A 14,721-nucleotide genomic window follows, 5' to 3' on the forward strand; every position below is an offset into this window, starting at 1 on the left:
TCTGTCCTCGTAGCATTGCTATTATTTCGCCTGTAGGAGCTCTGCTTCACCAGCCTCTTCTCCCAGAAATAAAATGAGGCCTTTCACTGGGAGTGGTATGCATGTGGTTTGGCCAGTTTGTTAAGTGGTGGAAATGTCTGGCTTGATATATCTAAGTTGCTGCGTCTCTGGGACATCAGGTGCTAATTACAGACAGAGTCTACAGCCCTGTCCTTGGCCTGAGCTACTTGATGCAGCCACTCTTGCTTTTGGGAAATCTGCCTGTGCTGTGCTTTGGGCCTCTCGGGCCTCCATGTGGCTGCAGGAAGCACCCCTGTTCCTCAGCTTTGCACAGTTTGCTTCTCTCTCCCGCACTAAGTCATCCCCACTTCAGGTGTCGCTTTTCTGGAGGATTTTCTCAGCACCTTATGTTTATGCCAGAACATAAACCCTGAACCGGGCCCTAAACTGAGCTCCAGGGTGTGGCCCCTGCCTCCTCCCACTTATCGGTGGGGGTGAGCGGGTCAAGGGGTTGGCCCTGACCAGCGTGTAACAGTCCGAGGGAAGAGGGGCAAAGGGCCAGCCTCCTTTTATCCTGGCCCTGCTGTTTCTGGGCCCATCAGATGAGTCCACAGTTGAATGTGTAGTGACCAGAAAGCCCTGGCCTTGTCCTGGGACGGCTGCTCTTCAAGTGTGTTCAGGGCCCGGCTGAGCTAGCACTGGTGTAACTGACCTGCTTTTTTTTTTTTTTTTTATATATTTTATTGATTTTTCACAGAGAGGAAGGGAGAGAGAGAGCCAGAAACATCGATGGGAGAGAAACATCGATCAGCCGCCTCCTGCACATCTCCCACTGGGGACTGCCCACAACCCAGGTACATGCCCCTGACCGGAATCGAACCCGGGACCCCTCAGTCCGCAGGCCGATGCTCCATCCACTGAGCCAAACCGGCCTCGGCAACTGACCTGCTTTTTGAAGTGCTGTGGCAGAGGCACGGAAATGCCTGGCATGGGAATGGGGTGCCTGAGGACGTTCTTTTCAGTGGAGCCAAATGACAGACAAGAAGCCAGTTTCCTGTGTTGGAAGATGCATTTCTACTTCTGAGAAGCATAACTAGGAAAATAAAAATTCTGTTTGGGCAGGGTTTACAAGCAAGCAAACCTCCTCCATATCAGTAGTAGCCCTAGGTCTTTTCCGCTTCCAGGGACCATGCTGGCGGGAATGAGAAGCTTGTCAAGCTGGAGCCTGGACTGAAGGTGTACGGGGGCGATGACCGGATTGGGGCCCTAACTCACAAGGTCACACACCTGTCTACACTGCAGGTGAGGAGTGGACCCCAAAGGAAATGGATGTCAGGCCCTAGGCCAGGGGTGGGCAAACTTTTTGACTCGAGGGCCACAATGGGTTCTTAAACTGGACCGGACGGAGGGCCGGAACAAAAGCATGGATGGAGTGTTTGTGTGAACGAATATAAATTCAAAGTAAACATCATTACATAAAAGGGTACGGTCTTTTTTTTTTTTTAGTTTTATTCATTTCAAACGGGCTGGATCCGGCCCGCGGGCCTTAGTTTGCCCACAGCTGCCCTAGAGCATAGTGTGGGGTGGGGGCACGGTGGGAACACTGCCTCCTCCACCTGGCTGTGCCCTTTGTTTCCCCAGGGTCCTAGAGGGGCCCATGAGGGCTTAGCTGTGGAGACAACCTGACCTGTGGATGGTTGGAGGGCTCTTGGGGCTGCCCGAGCCTGGGCAGTCCCCTCTGCATCTCAGGCATATCAGTGTGCAGATGGTGACTAGATAAGAGAAGAAGCTGCAGGGTACAGCTTAGAGCTAATGGGAAATTTAAATATGGACGCTACATGGGATCATGTGCTCATGCTGTTGCTAAATGTCTTGGATGTGATGATAGTGAGGTTATGCAGGAGGATGCACTTTTCTTAGTAGATGCAGCTGGAGTTTAGGGGTGATTTGTCAGGATGTGTGTGACTTGAAATGCGTGAGTGTGGGGAGCACATGCCCCAGATGTCCGCATTTGGTGATGCAGGTAAAGGTCATACAGAGGTTCATCTTTATTTCAGGTTTTTTTTGTTTTGTTTTTTTTTTTTTTTTTTTGTGTGTGTGTGTGTGTGTGTGTGTGTTTTTATGTGAAGAGGTGGGAGGAGGAGGGAGACAGAGAAGAAAAACAATAAAAGGCCAAACACCTAAGAAGCAAAACCATCTTTTCTAGCAGGTGCCTAATTCAGTGGCTGATTTTGAGGGAGAAAACAAAAGAAGCCCCTTTGGTTTTGCACATCAGCAAATACCAGGTTCTAGGGTGGTCCCTGCCCCTGGGAACACACTTGAGGACTGAGTCTCATGGTCACCAGCAGGATCCATGTCTCACTGTGGAAAGCGTGGGGCCTGAGCGAGACCCATGAGACCAGCGGGCCGTGTGCTTGTGAGCCCTAGGAGCACTCGCCAGCGTGTGCTTTGTTTCAGGTGGGGTCTCTCAATGTCAAGTGCCTGTCGACACCGTGTCACACTTCTGGACACATCTGCTACCTTGTGAGCAAACCCGGCAGTTCCGAGCCCTCTGCTGTGTTTACAGGTGAGGGTTCAGGTTTGTGTGCTGGGGGTTGGGTGTTCTTTGCAAAGACCCTCTTGGCACAGGAGTGGAGAAGCTGAGCATTTTCTGCCTGAAACTACACAGGGCTGAGAGGAGGACCACAGTCCTTAGGGCAGAGCCTGGGGCTCAGCTTCAAACACATGGGGGCAGGCAGGCTGGGCGGACACAGGCAGGCAGCCCCTCCTGGTGGGGCTGGTTTTGTGCTTCCCTCTGACCACTGTCTGGTGCCCTGGGGACCAGCCTTTCCTTGAGAGACTGCCTGGTAGAGATGCAGCCTGAGCCACCACTACCTGCAGCAGCTGCCAGGTGGGCAGGGTGGGGAGCCTCAGGCCCACCTCATGTGGGCCTAACTGATGCCCTTCTGAGTGCTCACACTGCGCATCCCTCCGTGGGCTGTGAGCCGAGTACGTTTGGCAAATCAGTCGCCAGCCTTGGCCAGGTCTCCTACACAAAGCAATCCTGAGAGCGCCGGCCTGGCAGCCCTGACAAGCTCAGAAGGTAGTGGCTGCAGTCTGGAGGCTGTGCCCTGAGTGAGGTTTGTGAAGCTAATCCCAGCACTGGGCTGAGGAAATGAAAGAATGTTGATGCTGGTTGGGAAACCGGTGGAGCAGAACGGCCATGTGACAACCAGGTTTAAGGTGGCATGAGCCAGTGGCCACAGACGAATGGTAATGGTTGAGAGTGCCCAGTGAAAAGCAGGCCTGTTGGCCCCATGGAGCCCTACTGCCACCCTAATATTTTGGTGAATGTAATTGTTTGTAAGCTCTGTGTCTTCCAGAAATGTAAGCTATAATCATAATATTGTAACTACAGTGAAAGTTTTTTTTAAAAATACAATGTTGAATGCAATATGGGCTCCTGGACTGGATCCTGCCACGGAAAAAGGGCGTTAATGACAAATGTGCATTGAATCGGGGTGGAGTTTTTAGTTAATAACAATGTAGGGATGCAGGCTTATAGTTTCGACAAATACACCAGGGAAATGCCAACTGAGTCAGGGGTGCATAAGAGGCCTCTGTAGCTTTTCTACAAATCCAATATTATCCACAGATCTCAGTTTTTAAAAATATATGCAGCTGTTTTCAGTGTCTTCACTGCAGTGATGGAGGTGTGGGGCTGTGAGTCAGGTTACTAGTCCCTGGGCACATTGTGACAGCCCCAGGCCTCATGGTGGGCTAAGTCTGACTGTGGTGTGGAATAGGTAGATTGGCCCGCATGCCACGTGTGCACTGCCCTGACGTGGTCTCAGCTGTGTGTGTGGTGAGAGCAAAGTGTCCTTACTGAGTGGTGTAGGCCTGAGTTGAGAGGAGTGTGCCCGGTGCCTGGCCTGGCAAACCCTCAGGACATCACACTCCTGTTTCTGCTGGACATCAGTCTGCCCATCTGTCAGGTGGTAAGGAAGTGCCTGCCTCTCAGAGTTGTCAGGACGTGGGGGTATGGGTGGGCCCCTGGGGACTGCTGTTAGAAGCTGAGTCTCGCTTTGGAAGGTGCAAACACAGACCTGAACTGTGTCCTGCACAAGTTGTCACTGTTTTCTGTGTGACAGCAGCTGGCAGGGAGTACATTGTCTTATTGGTCACGTCAATAATAAAAATGTGAAAAATCCTACGGTGTCCTCAGTGGGGACTAACAGTGTGGGAAATAGGACAGTCCAGCAGGGCCCTAGCTGGCCTTGTGTGCAGCCAAGGAATCTGCAGCATGCGAACGTGGGCTTATTGGTGGCCCCAGGCCTCGAGCCCAGGTCTGAGTGACCCAGGGCCACACTCCCTCCCCCTAAGATGTAAGCAGAGGAGGTGACAGCCCATGGAAGAGTGTGGCTTTGGCCCTGCGATGTGGTGGGCAGGACTGGGCACTGACGGGCCAGAGAAGAGGCTTGTCAGGTGCTGATGGAAGAGGAATGTTGCTTGATGTCGTGGGGTCGCAGGCTGTCCTCACCACAGGGGCCTGGAGAACAGATGCCTGTGGTTTCCACTTGGCACGGAACCGAGCCGAGACTCGGGGAGGGAAGCAGCAGTGCATAGAGACCTGGAGGCGTCTGCTGAAGGGACACTGTCTAAAGAACGGTGTCAGGTCCTAGCTGGTTTGGCTCAGTGGATAGAGCATCGGCTTGCGGACTGAAGGGTCAGGGTTCAATTCCAGTCAAGGGTGCATGCCTGGGTTGTGGGCTCAATCCCCAGTAGGGGGTGTGCAGGATGCAGTCGATCAATGATTCTCTCTCATCATTGATGTTTCTCTGTCTCTCTCCCTTTCCCTTCCTCACTGAAATCAATAAAAATATATTTTAAAAAAGACAAAAATAAATGGAGTCAGGAAAGGATGATCTGTAGGTGGCAGATTCAAATCTCGAGGGCTCTTGTGGGCTGTGGTCCTTGGTGAGGGTTCCCGATGAGATCATGGAAGGTGTCATAGGATGGCCCTGGCTGCCTGGGAGAAGGGAAGATACAGGCCAAGCCTGGGAAGGGGCTACTGGGCCGGTGGGGACAAGTGCTGGGTGTGGGGGTCTCGGCACTACAGCTAACAGGACTGGGCAGTGAAGCGAGGAGTCAGCATGACCCTAAGGTTTGGGTTTGAGCAGCTGTTGGGAGCTGGTGGTACCGGTGAGCGAGACTTGCATGAGAAGTTTTGGGGTGGGTGGGAGCTGAGAGCTGTGGATTGTCTTTGGGCTCTGTCGGCTATCTAGGTGGAGGACACATCTGTGCTGGGCCCCAGTCAGCTCAGGGAACAAAGTGGAACTTAGCCCATGGACAGCAGGTGGTCAGCATTGCCCAGTGGTGGACCATCAGCCTCCCAAGGGGGTGTGTCCTACTGGTGGCCTCACCCTCCATGGCTGTCCTCTTTCAGGTGACACCTTGTTTGTGGCTGGCTGCGGGAAGTTCTTTGAAGGGACAGCGGATGAGATGTACAGAGCCCTGATCGAGGTCCTGGGCCGGCTCCCTCCGGACACAGTAGGCAAAGCCCCTGCCACGTTCCCTGGCTGGGGGTGTGAGGACAGGCCTGCTCCCACTCTGTCCTCTGACCTCCTGTCCTGCACCCCTTCTCGCCCCCTGTGGCTACCCCTGTGTGTGAGGAAGAGTGGGAGGGCCGGGGCATTTCTCTGGGACCGTGGGTTTTCTCTAAACGTAGTTTTTATTGTTGCTTCACATACTCACAAGAAGTGTCTATCCTAAGGCGCGCTCCCTGGTGTCACTGGCCCAGCACAGGGCCCTTGAGGTCCATCTCTGAGAGGTTGAGGGGGATTAATTGAGTCTCTCCAGAGCCCCTGGGTTTGGCTTTTTCCTCAGAGAGTGTACTGTGGCCACGAATATACCATCAACAACCTCAAGTTCGCTCGCCACGTGGAGCCCAGCAACACCGCCATCCAGGAGAAACTGGCCTGGGCCAAGGTGAGTGGGATATGCTGTGGGCACATCCTGTGTGTCAGTCGCTGTGAAGGGACTTCCTGGGCCTGTGTAGGGCCCGGCTTGCTGGCACTCAAGGCATCATCTCCAGAGCGGGCAGCCAGTGCTCCTCAGGGCCAAGAACAAGTGGGGCCTTAGGCTAGTGGTCGGCAAACTGCGGCTTGCGAGCCACATGCGGCTCTTTGGCCCCTTGAGTGTGGCTCTTTCACAAAATACCGACTTTTGCGCATTGCCCACGAAGTTTCAATCGCATTGTACATGCGGGCCCGCACGTGGTATTTTGTGGAAGAGCCACACTCAAGGGGCCAAAGAGCCACATGTGGCTCGTGAGCCGCAGTTTGCTGACCATGTGCCCACCCAGCTTTGTGCAGGAACCAGGTGGCTTGTCAGGTCCTTCCTGACTCAGTGGGTCTGGGCTGGGCCTGGGCGTCTGTGTTTCCACAGCAGCCTAAGTGCCAGATCCCCGCCCACTTCCCATGTCCTGGGCAGCAGGTAGGACTGTGTGGCAGCTGTTCGCTCTGGAGGCTGTTTGACTGAAAGGCATTTATTTCAACTATGGCTCCAAACTTGCTCCTTGGCTCAGCCCAGGGGTTGGCTTATGGTCCTGGGCTTCTGGGGGATTTGGAAACACAGCTACAGATGTTCTGGGTAGGCAGAGGGTTCCCACTGCAGTCACCGAGGAAACGTACACCCTGGGAAGGGAAGCCTCAGGTCTAGGGGAGCTCCTTTTGCTGAGTTCAGTGAGTAAAGCTACCTCACACAGTTTTCTGTTTTGTTTTTTAATAAATAACCTGGTTTTGTTAAGCAACTTTATCAATTTGGGTGGGGGGTAGGCTTATAATACCTATAAAAATTTAAGTATGCCCTAGCTGGTTTGGCTCAGTGGATAGAACATCGGCCTGCAGACTGAAGGGTCCCGGGTTTGATTCTGGTCAAAGGCACATGCCCGGGTTGCAGGCTTGATCCCCAGTGTGGAGCATGCAGGAGGCAGCTGATCAATGATTCGCTCTCATTATTGATGTTTCTGTCTCTCTTCCTCTCTGAAATCAATAAAAATATATATTTTTTAATTTAAATACTATCTTAAACAGTTGATAAATATCTCATTTTTTTTTTACACTGCATATGTATGAATACTTTTCTTAATATAAAAAACTCATCCTGGCCCTAGCTGGTTTGGCTCAGTGGATAGAGTGCCTGTGGACTGAAGGGTCCTGGGTTTGATTCCAGTCAAGGGCACATGCCCAGGTTGTGGGCTCGATCCCCAGTAGGGAGCATGCAGGAGGCAGCTGATCAATGATTCTTTCTCATTGACGTTTCTCTCTCTCTCTCTCCTTTCCTTTCTGAAATCAATAAAGATATATTTTTTAAAAAACAAAAAGCAAAAAATACTCATCCTAGCCCTAGCCGGTTTGGCTCAGTGGATAGAGTGTCAGCCTGCGGACTGAAAGGTCCTGGGTTCAATTTTGATCAAGGACACGTACCTCAGTTGTAAGCTTCTTTCTGGCTCTGGTGGGGGCATGTGGGAGGCAATCAATCAATGTGTCTGTCTCGCATCATTGTTTCTCTCTGTCTCTCCCTATCTCTTCCCCTCTCTCTAAAAATCAATGGAAAAAATATCCTTGGGTAAAGATTCAAAATAATTAAATAAATAAAATGAAAAACTTATCCTGTATTTATCCTATACATAATTGCTTTGTGGGTTTCTTTTCACTTAATACTGGGTCTCGGTACTCTTTCCATATCAGTTCATACAGATTGAACTCATTCTTTTCATGGTTATCTGCTTTATTAAAAGTAAATTTTATTAAGGGTAATTTACATACAATGAAAAGTACCCAAGTGAGCATTGTATAGTTGGATGAATTTTGACAATACATGCATCTGTGTAACCCCCAACACAATCATAATACAAGACGTTTACACTACCCCCAAAAGTTCCCTTGCTCCTTCCCATTCAGTTTCCCAACTACTGGTCTGCTTTGTCACTATGGATTATTCTTTCCTAGACTTTCATATAACTCTGATGTCTCTGGCTCTTTTCCTCAACATGACGTTTTTAGGATTCATTTTTGTTTTATTTCTACATAGCATCTCATATGGATATGCTATCGTTTGTTTACCCACTCATCTCTGGATGGACACGTGGGTTGTTTCCAGTGTTTTAGTATTATAAATAAAGTTGCTATGAATGTTTGTGTACAAGTCTTTGTGTGAACACATTTTCTGCTTGTGGGAACATGCCTAAGAGTAAAATTGCTGGGTTGTATGGTAAGTGTATAACTTTTCAGAAACTACCAAACTGTTTTCCATTTGGTTTTACCATTTTGCATTCCCAATAGTAATGCATAAAAGTTGCAGTTGCTCCATATGCTCACAAACGCTTTGTGTTGTTGATATTTTAAACTTTAGCCATTCTAATAGGTGAGTAGTGGTATATCCTTGTGATTTTAAAATTTACATTACTCTGGTGTAAATTGAGTGTCTTTTCATGTGCTTATTGGTCTTTTATACATCTTTTTGTGTGAAGTATAAGTTCAGATCTTTTGTCCAGTTAAAAAATTGGGTTGTCTTCTTACTGAGTTGTAAGAATTTCTTGTATATTCTGGAAACAAGTCTTTTTCATATATAGATCTCAAATATTTTCCCCCAGTTTGTGGCTTGCCTTTCCATTTTATTTTATATGTGTGTGTTTTGTTTTTTTATTGATTTCAGAGAGAGGAAGGGAAAAGGGGAAAGAGATAGAAACATCAATGATGAGAGAGAATCACTGATTGTCTGCCTTCTGCATGGATGTGCCCTGACCAGGAATCAAACCATGACCTCCTGGTTATGGGTCCATGCTCAGCCACTGAGCCAAACCAGCCAAGTGCCTTTCCATTTTCTTAACAGTATCTTTTAAAGAATAAAAGTTACCCTAACTGGTTTGGCTCAGTGGATAGAGAGTCGGCCTGCGGACTGAAGGGTCCCAGGTTTGATTCTGGTCAAGGGCACATGCCCGGGTTGTGGGCTTGATCCCCAGTAGGGGGCATGCGGGAGGATTCTCTCTCTCATCATTGATGTTTTATCTCTCTCTCCCTCTCCCTTCCTCTCTGAAATCAATAAAAAATATATTTAAAGAATGAAAGTTTATACTTTTGGTGAAGCTCAGTTTATTAATTTTTTATGCTTTTTGTGTCCTATCTAAAAAATCTTTGCATACCCCTACAGATATTCAGATAAATTTATATTTAAATCAGTGATCCATTTCAAGTTAATGTTTGTTTATGGTGTAAGGATAGAAGTTCACTTTTTTGCATATTGATATTCAGTTATTCAGTACCATTTGTTGAAAAGACTGTCCTTTCCTCAGTGGATTATCTTGGCATCTTTGCTGAATAAAATGGACCCTGTAGGAATCTACTTCTGGATTCTATTCTGTTCCATTGATCAGACTTATCCTTGTATCAATAATACTGTCTTAATTACTATAGCTTATGGTAAGTCTGAGAATTGGGTAGTGTAAGTCCTCTAACTTTATTCTTTTTAAAAATGAGTTTTGGCCCAGCTGGTATGGCTCAGTGGTTGAGCATCAACCCATTAACCGAGAGGTCCCAGGTTCAATTCCCAGTCAGGGCATATGCCCAGGTTTCAGTCTCGAGCCCCAGTATAGTAGGCAGCTGATTGATGCCTCTCTCATCGATGTTTCTTTCTTTTTTAATATATATTTTATTGATTTCAGAGAGGGAGAGAGAGAAACATTAATGATGAGAGAGAATCATCAATCAGCTGCCCCCTGCATGCTCCACGCTGGGGACTGAGCCCACAACTTGGGCATGTGCCCTGACCGGAATCGAACCTGGGACCCTTCAGTCCACAGGCTGACACTCTATCCACTGAGCCACGCTGACCTGGCTCTCATCCATGTTTCTATCTCTATCCCTCTCCCTTCCTCTCTGAAATCAATAAAAATATTTAAAAGTTTTTGAAAAATGGGTTTTGACTCTTTTAAGCCTTTTGCATTTTTGTGTGAATTTTAGGATCATCTTTTAATTTCTACAAAAATGTCAACTTGGTTTTTGATTGGGATTGTGTTGTAACAAAAGATTTAGAGAGGATTGCTATCTTAACAATATTGAGTCTTTCCATGAACATGATATAGCTTTCCGTTTATTGAAGTCCTTTAGTTCTTCTCAACAATATTTTGTAATTTTCTGTGTTAAAGGTCTTCCCATATTGTTAAATGTATCCCTAAGTACTTCATGGTTTTGGATTTTATTGTAAATGATTATTTGTTGATAGTCTTTAGAAATACAGTTGATTTTTGTATTTGGACCTCATATCCTTTGGATTTTGCTAAACTCACTTATTCTAGCATCTCTTCTTTAGACAATCATGTCATCAACTAATAGAGACAGTTTTATTTCTTTCTAATCTATATGCTTTTTATTGTTTTCTTGCCTTATTGCACTGGCTAAGATCTCCAGTACAGTGTTAAACAGAAGTGGTGAGAGTGGACATATTTGGCTTGTTCCTAGTCTTAAGGACAAAGCATTCAGTCTTTCACCATTAAGTACAAAATTAGCTATGGTTTTTTTGTTTGTTTTTTAAAAATATATTTGTATTGATTTGAGAGAGAGGAAGGGAGAGGGATATAGAGATAGAAACATCAATGAGAGAGAAACATTGATCAGCTGCCCCCTGCATGCCTCCTACTGGGGATTGAGCCCACAACCCAGGCATATGCCTGACCATTGAACTCCTGGTTCATGGGCTGACGCTCAACCATTGAGCCATACTGGCTGGGCAACTGTGGGTTTTTCATAAATCCTCTTTATTAGGCTGATGAAGTTTACTTATATTCCTGGTTTTCTAAGAGTTTCTACCATGAGTTAATGTTTAAGTTTATCATATGGTTTTTCTTCATTTATTACATAGTCAAGTTTTTTTCTCTCTTTTACTCTGTAACTATGATGAAGTACATAAATTGGTTCCAAATGTAAAACCAATCTTGCTTTCTGGATAAACCTTAGTCATAAATAGCCTATTATTCTTTTCACTAGAGGCCCAGTGCACAAAATTCATGCACAGAGGAGGGGGGGGGTTTCTCCCTCAGCCCAGCCTGCACCCTCTCCAATCTCGGACATCCCTCTCACAATCCAGGACTGCTGGCTCCTGACCACTCGCCTGCCTGATTGCCTCTAACCACTCTGCCTGCCAGCCTGATAGCCCCCCCTAACCACTCCCCTGCCAGCCTGATTGATGCCTAACTGCTCCCCTGCCGGCATGATCATCCCCCACTGCCCTCCCCTGCTGGCCTGATCACCTCCAACTGCCCTCCCCTGCCGGCTCGATCGCCCCCAATTGCCTTCCCCTGCGGAGCTGAGGGGACTGGGGAACTCTGGCTGGATGAGGCGGGGCTGAGGGGACTGGGGGACTCTGGCTGGATGAGGCGGGGCTGAGGGGACTGGGGGACTCTGACTGGATGAGGCGCAGCACCTGCTGCCCCCAGGCGGGGCTGAGGAGACTGGGCGCTGCCATTTTGTGGCTGTGGGTGCCGCCATCTTGTGAGGGCATGGCAGTCAATTAGCATATTCCCTCTTTATTAGGTAGGATATGTTGCTAGAGTCTATTTTTCTGTGTTCATAAGAGATATCGGTCTGTAGTTTTATTTTCTTACATTTTTTTCTGGTTTTAATAGGGTAATGCTGGCCTCATAAAATGCAAAAGTGCTTTCTCCTCCTAGTTTCTGGTTTTTCTATAATTGTTATTTCTTTCTTTAATGTTTGTTAGAATTCACCAATGAAGCCAGGTGGATATTGAATTCTTTTTGTAGGAAAGATTTTTTTCTGAATTAATTTGTGAAGGGCTATTCAATTTTAGTATCTTCTTGAGTTAGTTTTATTGGCAACTTGTCTCTTTCAAGGAATTTGTCATTTCATTAAGGTTTTTAAATTTGTTACAGAGTTTTAATACTGTTCCTTTTTTAATACCAAGTTTATTGAGGTTTAGTTAACATGTAATAAACTGCATCAGTTTAAAGTGAAGAACTGAGCGATATCTGACAGATGTTTATGCCAGTGAAATGTCTACAACTACAGTTAAGACATAAAACCTGCCGAAACCGGTTTGGCTCAGTGGATAGAGCATCGGCCTGCGGACTGAAAGGTCCCAGGTTCGATTCCGGTCAAGGGCATGTACCTGGGTTGCGGGCACATCCCCAGTGGGAGATGTGCAGGAGGCAGTTGATCGATGTTTCTCTCTCATCGATGTTTCTAACTATCTCTCTCCCTTCCTCTCTGTAAAAATCAATAAAATTAATTTTAAAAAAAAAAGACATAAAACATTTCCATCACCCCCAGTCTTCCTCATGCCTCTTTTTTACTGCCTGGCTCCGGAGGACTGCTGATTGATTGCATGCCACTAGTCAAACTCACGGCTGGCGGGCTGCATGCCTCAGGTTTGACATGCTTGCACTAGAGGTTAGTTTGCATTTTCTAGTATTTTATATAAATGAAACTATACAGTATGTACTCTTCTATCTTTTTTTTCCCACTAAGTAGAATGATTTTAGGATTCATTCATGTTGCTGCATGTATCAGTCGTTCATTCCTTTTTACTGCTAAATAGTATTCCATTGTTTGGATATGCCACATTTTGTTGATCCATTCATCTCTTGATAGACATTTGTGTTGTTTTTAGTAATAAAGCTGCTATGAACACTTGTGTATAAGTCTTTGTGTGATATATGTTTTAATTTCTCCTGAGTAAATACCTATGAGTGGAATGGCTGGGTTGTATTAGGTATATGTTTGACTTGTAAAGAAACTGCCAAACTGTTTTCCTAAGTGTTTGTATTATTTTACATTACTACCAGCAAAGTATGAGAGTTCCAGTTGTTCCACATCCTCACCAACATTGATATTGTCAGTCTTCTTTAATTTTAATAATTTTAATGGGTATGTAGTGGTGTTTCACTGTGGTTTTAAGTTGCATTTACCAATTACTGGCCATTTTATGAAGTGTTTGTTCAAATCTTCTTGCCCATTCAAAACATTGGGTTGTTTTCTTATTGAATAACTAGAGGCCCGGTGCATGAAATTTGTGCACAGGGAGTGGGGTGTCCCTCAGCCCGGCCTGCACCCTGTTGCAATCTGGGACCCTTCAGGTAGGGTCCCTAGGCCTGGCTGGCGATCAGGGTCTATCGGGGCTTTCCTTTCCCCAGCTGCTGCCACTATTTGCCATCTGTGTGGCGCTGTCCTCCCCTCCCCCACCACTAGTTGCCTCCTTCTGAGGGCAATAGGCGTGGGGTATGATTGCTTGGCTGATCTGGGCCTCCCTTTGTGGGGCAATTGCTGGCTGGCCCCACACACCCGCCACAGTGTCACTGGCCAGTGGCCTGGACCTCCCTCTGAGGGAGGGAGGGTGGGGTGATGGCCCATCTTGGCTGGCCTGGTGCCAGTGCGTGTCATAGCATGGTCATCCGGATGGTCATTGTGCTGTTCAGTCATTCAGTCTATTTGCATATTACACTTTTATTATTACAGATAAGAGGATTTTTAAAAAATGGATACAAGTCCTTTTTCAAATATATGTATGGTGAATAGTTTCTCTCATATTGTGGCTTGCCTTTTATTTTCTCAATAGTGTCTTTTGAAGAGCATTTTAAATTTTGATGAAGTCCAGCATATTAATTTTCTTATATTTGTTATATTTTCTTATGGTTTATACTTTTTTGTTTCCTAAGAAATCTTTGCTTTTCCCAAGGTCAAAAATTTTATCCTATGTTTCCTTTTGGAAGTTTTATAGTTTTAGCTTTTATTTTGAGATTAGTTTGAGCCCTTCCAACCCATATCTGTTGGCTCTGTGATATCCCTTCTTTCATTTCTGATGTTGGTAATTTGTGTTCTTTTTCTTCATCATTTTTTTAAAAATATATTTTATTGATTTTTACAGAGAGGAAGGGAGAGAGATAGAGAGTTAGAAACATCGATGAGAGAGAAACATCGATCAGCTGCCTCCTGCACATCTCCTACTGGGGATGTGCCCGCAACCCAGGTACATGCCCTTGACCGGAATCGAACCTGGGACCTTTCAGTCCGCAGGCCGATGCTCTATCCACTGAGCCAAACCGGTTTCGGCTTCTTCATCATTCTTATCAATTTTCTTGATTTTTTAAAAAGAACAACTTTTGCCTTAATTTTCCTTACTTGGTTTTTCCATTGCACAGATTTCTGCTGTTATCTTTTTAAACTCCTTCCATTTACTTACTACGGATTTACTTCTTTTATAGATTCTTAATACGGAACCTGAGTTCATTGATTTTAGACTTTTCTTTTTTTCTAATATAAGCACTTAAAGCTAAAAACTTACTTTCAGGAACTGCTTTAACATTATCCCATACGTTTTCAAATGTTATATTTTCATTATCTTCAATTTGAAATATTTAAAAAATATCTCTTGTGAGTTCTTCTTTGACACATGGGTTATATCAAACTGTGTTAAACTTTTTTTGCCTTTTAAACATTTTATTATGAGAATTTTCACACATATAAAAACATTCATATACCCAACACCTACTCTCTTCTAACATTATTTTATTGTATGTATTTTACCACTGTCTACCCATCCATCTTACTTTCAAATATACTAATGTGCGAATGCCACTTACATATCATTGTACCAAGCTCACTAGAGAGGACAGTTAGCGTTTCCAGCGTGCTCTTGCGAACGGTGCTGCAGTGTTTACACTGCATCCTT

General features: G+C 45.9%; 1 protein-coding gene across 4 annotated transcripts in view; it reads left to right on the forward strand.

The window, feature by feature from the left end:
* HAGH (hydroxyacylglutathione hydrolase) overlaps window positions 1–14,721 on the forward strand; it is a 28,344-nt gene that overhangs the window by 4,881 nt on the left and 8,742 nt on the right. For all 4 annotated transcript variants that reach the window (XM_036308666.1, XM_036308665.1, XM_036308667.1 and 1 more), the window contains 4 exons: window positions 1,185–1,302; window positions 2,458–2,566; window positions 5,426–5,529; window positions 5,866–5,967. In XM_036308666.1, the coding sequence (XP_036164559.1) occupies window positions 1,185–1,302; window positions 2,458–2,566; window positions 5,426–5,529; window positions 5,866–5,967 (433 nt within the window). The remainder of the gene's footprint in view (window positions 1–1,184; window positions 1,303–2,457; window positions 2,567–5,425; window positions 5,530–5,865; window positions 5,968–14,721) is intronic.

Source organism: Myotis myotis, unplaced genomic scaffold, assembly GCF_014108235.1.
Source record: "Myotis myotis isolate mMyoMyo1 unplaced genomic scaffold, mMyoMyo1.p scaffold_m19_p_5, whole genome shotgun sequence".
NCBI lineage: Eukaryota > Metazoa > Chordata > Mammalia > Chiroptera > Vespertilionidae > Myotis > Myotis myotis.